At 41.3% G+C, this 15,742-nt stretch overlaps 1 protein-coding gene across 1 annotated transcript in view; it reads left to right on the top strand.

Annotated features, from left to right (window-relative positions):
• Positions 1-15,742, top strand: part of ACTR3B (actin related protein 3B) — a 35,954-nt gene that overhangs the window by 11,745 nt on the left and 8,467 nt on the right. The window contains exons 5-9 of the mRNA XM_063146863.1: positions 2,285-2,380; positions 5,298-5,405; positions 8,705-8,848; positions 12,843-13,016; positions 14,936-15,028. Coding sequence (XP_063002933.1) covers positions 2,285-2,380; positions 5,298-5,405; positions 8,705-8,848; positions 12,843-13,016; positions 14,936-15,028 — 615 coding nt within the window. The remainder of the gene's footprint in view (positions 1-2,284; positions 2,381-5,297; positions 5,406-8,704; positions 8,849-12,842; positions 13,017-14,935; positions 15,029-15,742) is intronic.

The raw sequence follows: 15,742 nt of genomic DNA, 5'->3' as shown, positions 1-15,742 counted from the left end.
GAGATCCAAGAATGACCAGCCCAAAAGCAAGTGGAAGCATGAAGACAAACAAAAATGGAAAACCTTGCTTTATCCCCACAAGCCTTTGACAAATGTGAGGTGAGCCTCATTAGCCAAATGCTAGAGGGCTGAATAGTTCCTTCAGAGATGAGACTCCGTAGCTAATCACTAGCTGGCTGAATAATTTCTTCAGGCTTTTGGGAGGTGGTGGGTAGTAAGTTCTCACAGCAGCCCAGCTGAAATCATTTAGTCTAATTTGGCAAGAGGCCTGCTCCGGCCTTGAAGCCAAAACCACATGAGATAATCCACGCAGGTGGTTTGGCATATGTGTGCAGGCCCATCTTCATGAGATGGAGCTTTTACAGGCAGCTGATTCTCAAAAAAAGAAACTGGATTTGTTGACACCTTAGTTTTACACCTAAATATGTAGTGTGTGAAGACCTCTCTCAGAAGGCTTTTTATGGTGTTAGTTTTTCATTCATTTTTACTGCCGGAAGAACAATTTATAAAGTCACATGAGAACTGTATTCCAATAAATTTGTTTAGCAGGCTGCTTGGCGTGAGTGCCTTTAATAATAATAAAAAGCGTTGGGTAGCTTGATTAGATTACAGATGCTGCTTGAAGTAATTGGCTGATTTTTACTTAAACAAAGGAGAGCATTACAGCAAAATGGGGCAAAATGTCACTTGCCAATATGCTGTATTTTAGCAGCTATGTGCGCAATTATGTACAGCCTTCTGTAGAAGCTTTTCACAGAAGATAATGTTAAATTACTTCAATGTAAGATATTTTTTGAAGATGCAATCAGTGATTTTTATGTTTATGTGCGAAAGGAATATGCAAAATGCACAGTTAACTCTGCTCTTTATATTTTTTAAAATGAATATATATATAAGTAACCAAGGTACCAAATTAGTTCTGCCTTCAGGCTTGTAAATGGCTACATTTCTTTCTCATCTCCTATGCACCCGTTTTCCCCCTCTTTGGTCTATATGGATTAGCTGCAGGGTTCTTGGATACTATATTTGGCCTGCTGTTATTTCATTAGGAGAACCTTGCAGGATCATGCCAAGGGACCTAGTTCACCATGCTCTTTTCAAGCGTGACTGGCCAGATTTCCAAGCTAGGGGCAGGGAGAGTCTTGAAACTCAGGTGCAATTTCCACATATGTGGCATATGGCAAATACAGATCTCCAAAGCCCTGTTGTCTGAAGTAATGTAGATATAGATTTGGGAGTATTTGCAGGGGAGGATTTGTGGGGGAGCGGTAGTATAGATTTGGGGGTATCTTCCACGTTCCCCAATCAGTCTTGAAGCTCAACTGTGGGGAGGAAAAGCATAAAAACTGCCTATGGGTCATTTGGTCTGGAGAATTTGTATGCGAGGGTAAAGTTAAACTCTGTCCACCAACCCTGCAAATGGCTTCTATTCTCCAAATTAGTGCTTGGAGGCAAACATACACCCCAAGATTATTCTTTCTGTTTGACTTCAGAATTTATACATACACTATGACTTATACCAGGTATGGGCAATTGTTTTGTTCCTGAGGACGTATGCAGTGATGGTTAATGAGTGGGGCTGCACATGTAGATAGTGACCCAGATAGACCTGCTTACAGACTCCCCCTTCCTATCATGTCGTCTGAACCCACAGTTTGCAATCTAACAATAAACCATGGGTTTTTCTCATGGGTAGTTCGTGGTTAACAAATCATGGTTTGTTAGTGCTGCGGGGTTCAGACAGCATGGCAACCCATATTTCAGCAACAACCCATGGTTCAACAACAACCCATACTCAACCTTGAGTATGGGTTATCTTGTTGTGTGAACCCAGTCAATAAGTTGGAGAACCTTAATTCAAAAATAACAAAGAAACATATTCTTGCTGACCAGCATCACTATATAGTAACTCAAGGAAGAGTCCTCAACCCTTTTAGTTAGCTAAAATAATATTTTTAGGGCATGGGTGGGCAAGCTTTTTGCTTTGACTGCTGCATGCAGTGCTGGGTGGTGAGTTGAGGGCTGTACACATGTGTGCACATACACGTGTACGCATGTGTGCACACACACAAACACTGTTTTTCCAGGTTTTACATGGGATCCTGTTGTTGTTGTTGTTGTAGTATTTTGAGAACCTCAATAAACTTTCTGGTATCAAGATCAGTTTTGATAAAATATATTCTATATGTCTATATGTGAACCGCCCAGAAAGCTTCGGCTATTGGGTGGTATAAAAATGTAATAAATAAATAAATTTATAATGTAATAATACCATTTAAAACAGACTGAACCACCACTGAACACTCCTGAAAACAGAGAATACCTTGCAGAAATCATGTTTGAATCCTTTAACGTACCAGGACTTTACATTGCTGTTCAGGTAAAAGGTTAATCTATTTATTTTTTTCTGGAGTAATGCCTTAGCAGAGGCAAGAATGGGCTTTGCTATGCATATTATGTAAGGAATGCCTCATTTTTGGTAGTGAAACTCTTGCTAGATATGATTGATCCTTTAGAAGTAATTATTTATTTGTTTTAAGCATTCTTGAAAAGCCCCTAACAAGTGCTGTAGTATTGCTGTTGTGTGATGCAGTAAGCAGAAATGCTACTTTGCTTCTACATTACATCTAATAATGTGCTTTACCTCACAGTAAAGACAAAAGTGCTCTTTAATGATGTTCTAAAATGGTTTCCTTACTCCTACTTGTACACTTCTGGGCTCCTCCCCCACTTCTAAGCCAGGAGGATATTTTAACCAAAATACACAGGGTATCTCTCAGATGGTGTGTGTGTGTGTGTGTGTGTGTGAGAGAGAGAGAGAGAGAAGACTGGTGATTGAGGAAGCAACTTTGAGGAGGAATTAAAAAGGGGTGCAAGAAGGGTTTATTCCGAGGCTTTAAAAAAATGCAATTCCTTGTTCTGTTGGAGCACAAGTACTTCAACAAATTAATATTGGTACATACAGGTGAGAAGGATGTCCTCCTACCTTCTTCAGCTCTTCTATGACTCTCACAGTGCCAAGAATTTTTGAAAGCCCCTGTCCTCCAATTAGTGACTTGAAAGAGGCTACTATTTTGAGTCGGTCCCTTTGTGCTAGCCCCACCCCTGACCCCGCCCATGGCAGTGTCTTATTAGGTCAAGGCAGTCTTGCCAACACATGCATAGAGCCAAGAGGGAAGGAGGGAGGGACACCTCTCTGCTCTAACAGCTGCCGCACTAACAGGCAAAGGACAACATGGCGGCCAATGCCAGGATCCCTCTCTTTATTGCTGATTGTGCTGCCTCTGCGTATCTAGAAGCTGCTCTTGTTTTACTTACACTTAAGAACATAAGACATGCCATGCTGGATCAGGCTAAGGGTCCATCTAGTCCAGCACTCTGTTCACACAGTGGCCAACCAGCCATCAGCCAGGGATGAATAAGCAGGACATGGTGCAACAGCACCCTCCCACCCATGTTCCCCAGCAACTGGTGCACACAGGATTACTGCCTTGAATGCTGGACATAGCACACAACCATCAGGGCTAGTAGCCATTGATAGCCTTCTCTTCCAGGAATGTATCCAACCCCCCTTTAAAGCCATCCAGATTGGTGGCCATCACTACATCTTGTAGTAGTGAGTTCCATAATTTAACTATGCTCTGTGTGAAGAAGTACTTCCTTTTATTTGTCCTGGATTTCCCATCCATCAGTTACATGGGATGACCCTGGGTTCTAGTATTTTGAGAGAGGGAGAAAAATGTCTCCCTATCTAAATTCTCCATACCATGCATAATTTTGTACACTTAGTGAGACTTGTTGTTTGGAGGTGCCCCCTGTGATACAGTGTTAGTGCAACATTTATTAAAACAATAAATGTTGCATCTGTAGAGGCCTTGATCCTTATAACCTCTTAAATCTAATGATACTGGGGCCAAGATGCCATTCAAAGATGCCATTCGAAGAAAGTCCCATGACAGCTCACCGGATTCTCTTCTTGCTTGGCTTTAAATAGCAGATGGAAAACTTAATAACGGCACTACTTAGCTCCTTTTAAACGTTTGAAGTGCTTATGTTATCTTGGCAATCCTTCTAACAGCCCTTTCCAATTGGCTGGCATTATTATCCTCTTATTGCTGATCAAAAGGACTAAGGCTGTGGTCCAAACTAGATGGCTCAGTTCAGACAACACATTTCTTTATGCAGTGGGAAAACTCCACTCAACCAGTTGAGTTTTTAGGAGGTACTCACCATACAGCATGTTCTAACTTCACCATTGTGTAACTGTGGGCTCCCGTGGAGTTGAGTAAAAGGCAACGTGATGTTTGATTGACAGCTCCTCCACCCACTCTCCACCCCCAGTCCTCCTGATGGTATCACATCAGCAACTGCTGCTAAAAAATAATCCCGGCGGCTCTCCTAGAGTGGCACTTGCTCCTTTCGCCGCTCTTGCCAGGGAACTCTGTAGCCACTGGGAAAAGTCAACTCAATGCAATGGGAAACTCCACGGAGCCCTCCACACAACACGCAACACAATGGTTTTGCAGGAACTCTCCTCTGCACAGTGTGGATATTCACTGTGGAGTGTTTCCTAAAAAAACTCCACTGTGGAGTTCTAAAACCACTGTTGAGAAATGTGTTGTCTGAACTGAGCCAATGTGATGTTAATTGTGTGAATACAATTGATGTGCACATTTTTTTGTTATGTTAATAGCAGCCTTGGTTCCAGGGGGATGGAAAGGGGAAGTTAACTCTTTGTCTGCCTGCCACTGTCTAGAGAAAGTTTGTCTCTCCAAAGTTGCCTTTTGCATTTCAAGAGAAGCCTCCATTGGGCCAAAGAAGTTTCTCTTGAAATGCAGGTAGCAGTTTTGGCTGCTCAGGCTTCTCCTTGTCTGACATTTACATAACAAAAATTCGCACAGTGAATGTCTAATTTGGCCCTAAGGCTACCTGATAGTTGAGGCTGGATTTGAACTGGGGCTTCTTGCTTCACAGTTAGACTCATTGGGCCTGTTCAGACAACACGCAATGGTTAGGCTGCTAACTGTTTTGCAGTGAATGGTTAGAGAGCATATTTAAACTGTAGTTACATAGCCACCATGATTAGGAATGGTTCACATGACATGCTAAGTTATGGTTCATACGACACGCTAAGCCATAATGTTTAGCTCAAAATGCTTAATCAACGTGGTTTAGCATGTTGTCTGAACAGAGTCTTAGAACAGCTAGGAATCCTGCTGATTCTTACTTTGGCTGGGAATTTCGGTGATGGTTATAGATATTATAATGTTGTCGTTGTATTCTTTGATCCTGCTCAGGCGGTGTTAGCCTTAGCTGCTTCTTGGACTTCACGGCAAGTTGGGGATCGTACCTTAACTGGAACAGTCATTGATAGTGGTGATGGTGTGACCCATGTAATTCCAGTGGTATGTACTTAATATGCTCAGCATCATATGTATTCAGTGTTTGGAGTGAAGAAGTGAAGACATTTATTAAATGAATATGTTTAACATTCAGTATCAAAATGGAAGGAACGTACATCAAACAAGACCATAATATTTTCCAGTTCATTATGCAAACAAATATGAAGATCTTGTTTGACCTTTAAAAACTAAGATCACATATCTTGAAAAAGAACTCAGTTGTCTAGAATCTAAGCATCTATGGGTGTCTTCACATTAAGGGGAAATGACATTGCTTACCCACAACATTTGTACTTCCTGCGCGATTGTTATGGGTTCCATTAGATGGACAGAGAGGGGCAACTCCGTGGTTTGAATTAAATACTTCCCCTCTAAGCATGCTCTGTTCACTTCCATTGAGACAGCGCCATCTAGATCCTGCTTTGTTCAGTTGTTACCACTTTAAAAGTTGTTCCAACGGATGCCGCGGGAAACGTCCTGGTCATTCACGATGTCATGTAAAAGATCCACAAACGTTTGTGAATGGCCAATCACAAGCATGCAATAAATCTCTCATTTAGAGGAGCCCTATATCTTAGATTTATTTATTTATTTATTTATTTATTTATTTATTTATTTATTTATCATATTTATACCCCGCTCCTCAGCCAAAAAAGGCTCTCAGAGCGGCTTACACTTAGCAAAAAAGACAGTCCCTGCCCTCAGGCTTACAGTCTAATAAAGACATGACACACAAGGAACAGGAGTTCAGGAGGGGGGAGGAGAGAGAGAGAGAGAGAGTCCAACAGGAGCAGGCCATGATGTTTCTTCTGCCTGCTCCTGTCCCCTTGCTCTTTCTTCTTCCCCACAGGGCCAAGATGACAGTTTGCCCTGTGGGGGTGGGGGAAGAGTCCAACAGGAGCAGGCCCCGATGTTTCTTCTGCCTGCTCCTGTCCCCTTGCTCTTTCTTCTTCCCCACAGGGCCAAAATGACAGTTTGCCCTGTGGGGGTGGGGGAAGAGTCTAACAGGAGCAGGCCCCGATGTTTCTTCTGCCTGCTCCTGTCCCCTTGTTCTTTCTTCTTCCCCCATAGATTTTTTTTTATAGATTTTATAGATTTTTAGATCTATGCATTCACTGATAATTTTAATTCCTGTTTCTTGAACCAGGAGTCTCCCAATTTAAATTACTAGAGAAATAAAATTGCCTTAACAATGTCTGTAAACATCATAACAGATGTCTTAACAACCCACCCTCTCTGGGAAGGGAATTCCTTTGTCTGGGTGCCACAACTGAGAAGTTCCAATTTTGTGTCCCCACCAACAGCACCTCCAAAGCTGGTGGAAAATAGGCCAGGGTTAAGAATATAAGGACATAAGAAGAGCCATGCTGGATCAGACCAAGGGTACTTCTAGTCTAGCACTATATAAATAAATAAATAAATAAATAAATAAATAAATAAATAAATTAATAATAATAATAATAATAATAATAATAATAATAATAATAATAATAACAGTGGCCAACCAGTTGTCAACTAGGGACCCACAAGAGGACGCGGTGCAACAGCACCCTCCCACCCTTGTTCCCCAGCAGCTGGTATATAAGCTTACTACCTCTGATACTGGAGGTAGCAGATGTTGAACACAGTGAGCAGATAGAGTCATGTAGGAGGACATGATCCTTCAAACATCTTAGTCCCAAACCATTTAAGACTTCATATATTATAATAAGCACTTTCAATTTCAACCAGAAATGAACTGGAAGCTGGTGGAGATAGTTCGAAGCTGTAGTAATATGCTCCACAAAGTGGGGTCCAGAGTTTGTTCTAGCTGCTGCATTTTGCATTCTGCTGTAATTTCCAAATGCTTGTCAAAGTCAGCCCTACGTGGAGTGCATTGCAGTAATTTGTGATCCAGTACAGGAAAGGGGCCTGCTGGTGAAAGAAAAGGGCAAAAATCCCACTGGGCATATGCAAACCCTTGGGTACTCGAAAGTAGCTTTTTGGATTCAAGCCCAGGTTGATTAAAATAGCTCTTCTCCCTTAAGGCATGCTTTAAAACTATGTTTCTGTTGCCAGTTTAATTCGTTTGGGACTCTGAAGAAGAACCTAGAATTCCCTTTACAGAATGAAAGTCAAATTGGATTCATACAACCCTACTGCTTGCATCTTTCTCCCACACCCACTTTTTAGCCTGAATTACACTGCACATTTGACAAATGGATTGTCTTGATAATTTTTCATGAGCACAAGCCTAGAGTGACTATATGAAAAGCAGGTCAGGGCTCCTGTATATTTAACAGTTGTATAGAAAAGGGAATTTCAGTAGGTGTCATTTGTATGCATGCAGCACCTATAGCTTTAATTGTTGTGATGAAGAGGGAATTTCATAGAATAGCAGAGTTGGAAGGGACCTACAAGGCCATCAAGTCCAACCCCCTACTCAATGCAGGAATCCACCCTAAAGCATCTCTGACAGATAGTTGTCCAGCTGCCTCTTGAATTTCACCAGGTGCTGCATGCATACAAATGACACCTGCTGAAATTCCCTTTACTGTACAACTGTTAAAGATACAGGAGCCCTGTCCTCCTTTACATATGGTCACCCTACACAAGCCATGTTTTTTCATTCCTGTTGATGCTTGCCCAATTTTCTTTGGTGACAGCAATGCCATATTGAGGTTTCTGGTCACAAAGTGGTATTTCAGAGACTAATATGCCATGGCTTCAATGCAGTCCAGTTCAGAAGAGGGAACATTGCTACCTGCAATAAATAAATAAAAATATGGTTGTATGAACAGGCTTTCTCATAAAATATAGAGATGTTATAGGTGTTTAACAAATAATAATAAGTTTGTGGCTGCAGTTCTGTACACACTTAGGAGTAAACCATATTGAACTAAATAGGATTTACATCTGAGTAGACATATGTAGTTTTGTAAGCTCTGGGGAGGTTAGAATTCCACCCTCTTTAATATGATTCAAACAGACGATGGTTTTGTTACATCGAGATTTTATGGTGTTTAATCTTTCTCTTTAATTTTAATGTCACTATTTGTTTTTGATATTAATTTTATGGTACTGAAATATTTTTTTACTCCTGTGATCTTATGGTTTTAGCTTTATTATGGCATTGTTTGATTTCTGTATCACCTCATATGCCTATTAGGCAGAGGGGTGATTAATAAATGTATTAAATCAATCTATAATACTAATAAAAGCTGTCAATGTGGTTTCTTTGAATTAAAATTGCTAAGTAACAGTAAATCTTGTATTTGTTGCTGTTCATGAACTTTCTTACTAAGTATTTTTCCCTCCTGTAGGCAGAAGGTTATGTAATTGGAAGTTGCATCAAACATATTCCCATTGCAGGTAGAGATATTACATATTTCATTCAACATCTCCTAAGGGAGAGGGAAATGGGAATTCCGCCTGAACAGTCATTGGAGACAGCTAAGGCCATAAAGGTAAACACTTTTGTGAAACTAAACAGATTCCCCAGAAATATCTAAGAGATTGTCAATGAATCATTTTAATATAAACAACAAAGAGTCTTGTGGCATCTTGATGGTTAACAAATTTATTATGAATTCAAGGGTTAAGTCTAGCACTCATATAGACTAACTGATCTAGGGCACAATCCTATGCATGTTTACCCAGAAAAAAGTCCTAAAACTCCCTGCATTCCCCAGGTAGCTATGATGGCTAGGGAATGCTGGAAGTGATAGGATGTTTTCTGCCTAAACATGCATAATATTATAGCTGTAGTTGTTCAGATATTTTAATAAATTAGCATGAGCTTTGGTGGGTTACCTCCCACTTCATCAGATGCTTGTAGCACTTGTTCCACTTCGTAGCATCTGGTGAGGTGGGTTGTTGTAACCCATGGAAGGTCATGCTAATTTATTAAAATAGCTGAACGACTAAAACAGTCTATATGTGTGCTACACTTAACCCTTGAACTTGTAAACCGAAGGCAGCTATAAATGTATGATAACAATTCGGTAGCCTTTACAGTGCCACAAGAGACTTTGTTGTTTTTGCTGCAAGAGACTAACAAAGCTACTCCTCTGGAAAGTATTTAACTATGGCCTGGTTCAGACAACACGCTAAACCAAGCTGCTTAACCACAAAATGGTTAAGGGAATTCCCTTAACCATTTTGTGGTTTAGCAGCATGGTTTAGCGTGTTGTCTGAACCAGGCCTATAAGAACTTTGTAGTAACTATACTTGGCTGGTTTAGTTCAGCATTTCCCCGCATCTATGAAATATTTTATTACTAGTGGCTGCCATTGCTCTAGCACAGGGGCAGGCAACCTCTTTTGGTCCAGGGGCTGGATTGCCCCCCCCCTCTTGGACCAAGCCAGTGGGCTGGATAATACCAGGAGGGCATGGCCCTCCCCAAAAGCCCCTTCCCCTCCGGTGACATCATCTGGACACAGCTAGCATTTTTCCTCTCCATGTCTCACTATGCATGGAGAATGGGACTTGGCCAGCCTTTCCAGGAGTCAACTCCTGCATGCCAGCCAAGTTCAGCGCCTCCTTCCTGTGCTGCTTGTATCTCAATTCGGGCATGAGCATGGTGGAAGGGACTTGTCCAAGGCTTGCAGGAACCATTGGAGTTTGGGAGGGATTCCTCTTGTTATCTCTGATAACGGGAGATAATTCTTTTCTCCTGTCTTCCCTGCAAACTTTCAGGCCAGGTGACAAGGCCTGGGGAGGGAGAGGGACTCACAGAGGGTGCCTAACCTTCAGTGGGCCGAATTAGGCTCACGGGGCAAAGGTTGCTTGCCCCTGATGCAGCGCAACTGCGCCATCCTTTAATAGAATCATAGAATAGCAGAGTTGGAAGGGGCCTACAAGGCCATCGAGTCCAACCCCCTGCTCAATGCAGGAATCCACGCTAAAGCATCACTGACAGATGGTTGTCCAGCTGCCTCTTGAATGCCTCTAGTGTGGGAGAGCCCACAACCTCCCTAGGTAACTGGTTCCATTGTCGTACTGCTCTAAGAGTCAGGAAGTTTTTCCTTTCTGTTAGACAGTTGGGATTAGGGGAAGAGAATAGACAGGATCACCTCCTGTCACCTTGTATAGAATCTTGTGTTCTTTTTTGTCCCATTAGGAATATGGTTGATAGAAGAAATATGCAACTAAGCCATTTTTGACTTTGCCTGAGAAAGGCAGGAGATGGAACCCAAACTGCTGCTAGGGGAGATTTTTATTTATTTATTATATTTCTATACTGCCCAATAGACAAAGCTCTCTGAATTCAAAAGTGCAAAGCATTTTTATTATTTTATTATTTTTATTTATTGCATTTATATCCTGCCTTTTTCCTCCAAGGAACTGAAGGCAGCATACATAATCCTCCTCTTCTCCATTTCCCCCCCTCACAACAACAACCCTGTGAGGTAGGTTGGGCTGAGAGTCTGTGACTGGCCCAAAGTCACCCAGTGGGTTTCCATGGCCATGTGGGGACTAGAACCCGGATCTCCCGACTTTCAGTCTGACACTCTAGCCACTACACCACATTGGCTGTCATTTTTGACAAACATACTATGGTGGCTAAAATTGTGGACACTTTTTGAAATTTTCATGTTTTGCAACTTTGCATGCTTATAGAAAATGTTCTGTTTCACGAAATTCAAATGTTTATATATCAATTGAAAGACCTGATTCACATAATACAACAATCCTGCTTCTTTTCCTGGGTGTCCAATCAAATCTTTTCTTTGATGTCAATTCTCTATTTATGATGTATGTACGTACACATTAAATGTGAGAAATACTTCAAATATTCACACAATCTCCAATTGCACTTCAGTTACAGAACAAACAGCAAAACTGACTTTCCCCAACTTGAAACATGATGTATTGCAGCTTCTGCCATGTGATTGGTCCCCAGAGCAAGGACTGTGATTGGCAAGTAGGGTTTGCAATTCCAATCCGCTTCTTCACTCAAACACACCTGTTTGTTTTTAGACTAAAGTAAGCATAACTTTTTTTGTACTGCAGACATTTGCATTCTATTTTTGTATTGAATTCAGCATTAAATTCTCTTTCAGTTGATATATAAACATTTGAATTTTGTGAAACAGAACGTTTTCTATAAGCATGCAAAGTTGCAAACCATGAAAATTTCAAAGTGTCCACAATTTTGGCCACCCCTGTATCTTCCTGAAGTGCAATGGCTCTGTATATTCTATTTCAATGAGATGTCTTCAGCGTTCTAGTCCTTTTGCCCTTTATAATAAAAAGGGATTTTGGTGAGTGTGGCAAGCCCGCCAGCTAGCTTTGTCTTGCTTGCCAGGCATATTAAAGATACGTCAGTGTCAGTGGCACAAGTCCCAACTGTCCTTTGGTTTCCAATCACATGGGCGTGAAGAGCATGTGGCAATGACAGATATGGCTAGAAGCAATTCATGGATCCATGGGTGCTTGTGTGTATTTTCTCTAGCTGCCACAGTCATGGGAATTGCTGCTGGCCATAAGTGCCCATAGGAGCATGTACCCAAGGCTGGTGTGATTGGTATCAGGGAGGAAGTATATACTATATGAACAAGATATGCTGCAGATGCACTCAATGATGGAAAACCTCAGTTCTACGCTTCCCTTGAACTGAGGGTTTGAACCCCTGAACTGGATTAGATGGCAGCTTTTGACCCTGGAGTTTCCCATATTGCTGTGTTGGATGGAGTTGCTTTTCTCCTCTTACCATTCAGTACTTCTTAACATGTTCGAACTGCGCTTTTCTCAGAAGTAGTTGACTTTAAGGTGGGTTCCTGCATTGAGCAGGGAGTTGGACTCGATGGCCTTATAGGCCCCTTCCAACTCTTTTCTATGAGCTAGAATGAAAGATGTTTGTTTCTAGCTGCTTTGGATCCAGTTGCCTCTCTTTTCTCAGTTGCAAATCTGGGGCCACAATCCTGTTCATACTTACTTGGAATAACACCTATTTCCTTCAAGTGGACTTACTACCACTTGCACAGAAAAAGCAATACCTTTTATTTAGGGTGACCATATGAAAAGGAGGACAGGGCTCCTGTATCTTTAACAGTTGCATAGAAAAGGGAATTTCAGCAGGTAACATTTGTATATATGAAGAACCTGGTAAAATTCTCTCTTCATCACAACAGTTAAAGATGCAGTAGCTATACTAGAGTGATCAGATTTAAAAGATCACCTGCAGGGCACCTGCAGCTTTAACTGGTGTGATGAAGGAAATTTCACCAGGTTCCCCATATATACAAATGACACCTGCTGAAATTCCCTTTTCTATGCAACTGTTAAAGATACAGGAGCCCTGTCCTCCTTTTCATAGGGTCACCCTATTTTATTTAAACTTGGTTTGGACTTCTCCAGCTTCATTTCAGAACCAGCCATTGGCAGACTACCCTTTTAATCATATCCTTTTAAGCCAATAAAATAAATGTATTTCTTCTTCATTGTATTTCTTAACAGGAAAAGTACTGTTACATTTGTCCTGACATAGCAAAAGAATTTGCCAAATATGATATAGATCCACGCAAATGGATAAAGCAATATACAGGCATCAATGCAATCAACAAAAATAAATTTATTATAGATGTTGGCTATGAAAGATTTCTTGGGCCAGAAATCTTCTTTCATCCAGAGGTAAGGCTGCTGCAATACTACTACTACTAGTAGTAATAATAGGAAGAGATGCAATAGAACTTCTGGTGCCACAGTACCACCTTGTGGCCAAATAATAGCAAGATGTATTACAAAATGCACTTCCTCTTATTGCTTCAGTTACAATTGCTGCAGGTTCATTCTGTGGTGCTTGAACTGATGATAATTCTTGACAGCAGTTAGTTAACAACCTCCGATTATCTATAGGGCGAAACTGTTGGTAGGCCAACAGTGTTAATGGCTATTGTCATAGGCGTGCGCAGCACATTTCATTAGGGTGTGAATCCAGGGAATATTATTTTTTAAAAAAGGCGAACATTTATTAATTACTCAATCATAAAAACCGTTTTCATTCATTTATTTATTAAACACTCTGCCCTACTCTGCCTTTGGCTTGCAGGTGAGGGCGGGTGGGTGGAATGAAGAGATGCTCCCCCAGTATTGGTGGGGCTTTGTGGCAATATTAGCCTTCGGGGGCCCTCTTCCTGGCCTCTTTGAAGCATGGCTCCTGGCAGAGAGGCTCCCAGAGTAGAGTGATTCCTTCTTGCTCCTGCTGCCGGAGCAACGGCGCACTGTCAGAACGGCGGCAGTGTAGCAGTCGGAGGGAAGCTGGAGGACCATTCCCTCTGGATCCCTACTTAATGGCCCCCTCAATTTGGCACTTACTGTTTGAGACATTAGGGTGTGCCTGGGCACATCCAGCACACCCCTTGCACACGCCTATGGCTATTGTGGCTATGCAGGAGTGGCTTAAGATGCAAAAAGCTGCAATTGCAGAGTCAAGTGGGTAGATCTGATGGTTCTGATGAAATAGGCTCTTGGCTACAAAAGCTCTTACTGAGGCACCTTGTTAGTCTTCAAAATGCCACAGGACCCTTAACTGTGTCTTGGTACAATAGGCTAACACACTCCTCTGGATTTTGTCTCTTTAACCCCTTCTTGAAAACCAAACCCCAAAAGTTTCTAGCCTGTACAATATTTTATTAGCTTAGGAGGGACAAGGGAGCCAGAAAGCTCTCTTCCAGCAACCCAGAGAATTTCTAGGCAGCATGCGAAGAAGGTGGTTTCCTTCCCTGGTAGCCTGTTCACATTTTTTTTTGCCAGCCCACATATCTGCATGCACCCATGCCCTACCACCAGTCTCATGTGCCTACACGGGCAGTGTTTATAAATGAGGCTTCTCTAGTCTTTTCACTTCTGCTATATCTATTTGTTTGTATAATTTAGCCAATCATGTTGTCTCTGCCCACATATGTATTTAGATAATATCTCTCCCATACTCAGGTCCTCTGGGAAGGGTTTACTTCAGTCAGCCACAACTAGGTTGACAACTTTTACCCAGAGGACTTTTTGTTCTGCTGCCCTCAGACTGTGGAGCGGCCTGCCAGAGGAGATTCGTCAACTTAACTCTCTGTCTGAATTTAAGACAGCTTTAAAGACTAGCCTTTTCCAGCAGGACTACCCAGATGAATTGGAAACCTAAGAATTTTTAAAGATGTGTTGATCTTTATTTTGTACTGGGTTTATATGCTCTTTTAATTAATTTTATGTATTTGATTTATATTGTCTTGTTGTACTAATGTTGTTCCCTGCCTCGATCCAAAGGGAGAGGCGGGTAAGAACGCTTTCGGGTATTTTAACACTTAACTTTAACTTAAATTTAAATTTTACTGTTCTAATTCTGTATTTTAATCTTCTATCAATTTTTGCTGCGTGGTTTTATCCTGGTTGTGCTTTTTATACTGTATTTTGTATTTGTGGTTTTAGACTGTTGGTTGTTTTATTATGGTTTTAATTTTTGTGAAATGCCCAGAGAGCTTCGGCTATTGGGCGGTATAAAAATGTAATAAATAAATAAATAAATAAAAGAAATAAGAAATAAATATATTATTATTTTTTAGTTTGCCAACCCAGACTTCATGGAGTCCATTTCGGATGTGGTTGATGAAGTTATACAGAACTGCCCCATTGATGTTCGTCGGCCTTTATATAAGGTATAGTTTTAAGGTGGTTTGGGGGGATTGGGGGATTGAAAACTGAACCCCCACACTTCTGCTATACTGGCTTCTTAAGCTATTCATTTTGAGAAGACGGTGACTAGATTGAGATTTTGAAAGCATTCATGCTGATGGAACTCCCTTGATTTCTGTTTTATTCCATCAGTGTGAATATTTCTGAGTATCACTGGTGTCTAAAGGGCAAGGGGATGACTTTGCTCATGCCCCAGCAAGCTTCAATGCAGCAGGTCTTGCATCGGTGTGGGGGGGAAATGCCTGGCTTATTTTACATCTTGCCTTATTATTCACAAATTTGAATGCTCTTTAGAATAAAACCACCCATACCTACTGGTGGAAGGAGATATGGGTGGAGTCCCAGTACTGGGAAAAAGGCGGGATATAAATATAATAATAACAACACAAAAACTTTACAGAAGCATTTGGCTTCTCCATTGACATGGATGCCAGTGAGAAAACGATAAACTGCTTAAGGAAGCATTGATTTGACTTGCCCATTTCAAACTGACTTGTTAACTATATTAATCATATGTAGAAATTGGATATTCAGTACTTTAAGGACTTAGCTGTGTTCTACACAGTGTTACTCAGCTAAATTTTTGCAGTGGACCTTCCTGTCTCCAGCTTGATGTTTCTCAAAATGGTTACTGGAACCAGTACAGGCTGCCATGGTTCCTTGGGATACTTGCTTAC

This window comes from Elgaria multicarinata, chromosome 1 (assembly GCF_023053635.1).
Source record: "Elgaria multicarinata webbii isolate HBS135686 ecotype San Diego chromosome 1, rElgMul1.1.pri, whole genome shotgun sequence".
In the NCBI taxonomy this organism is placed as follows: domain Eukaryota; kingdom Metazoa; phylum Chordata; class Lepidosauria; order Squamata; family Anguidae; genus Elgaria; species Elgaria multicarinata.
Note: the sequence above shows the minus strand (reverse complement) of the source record. Positions and strands in the feature narration are given on the sequence as shown.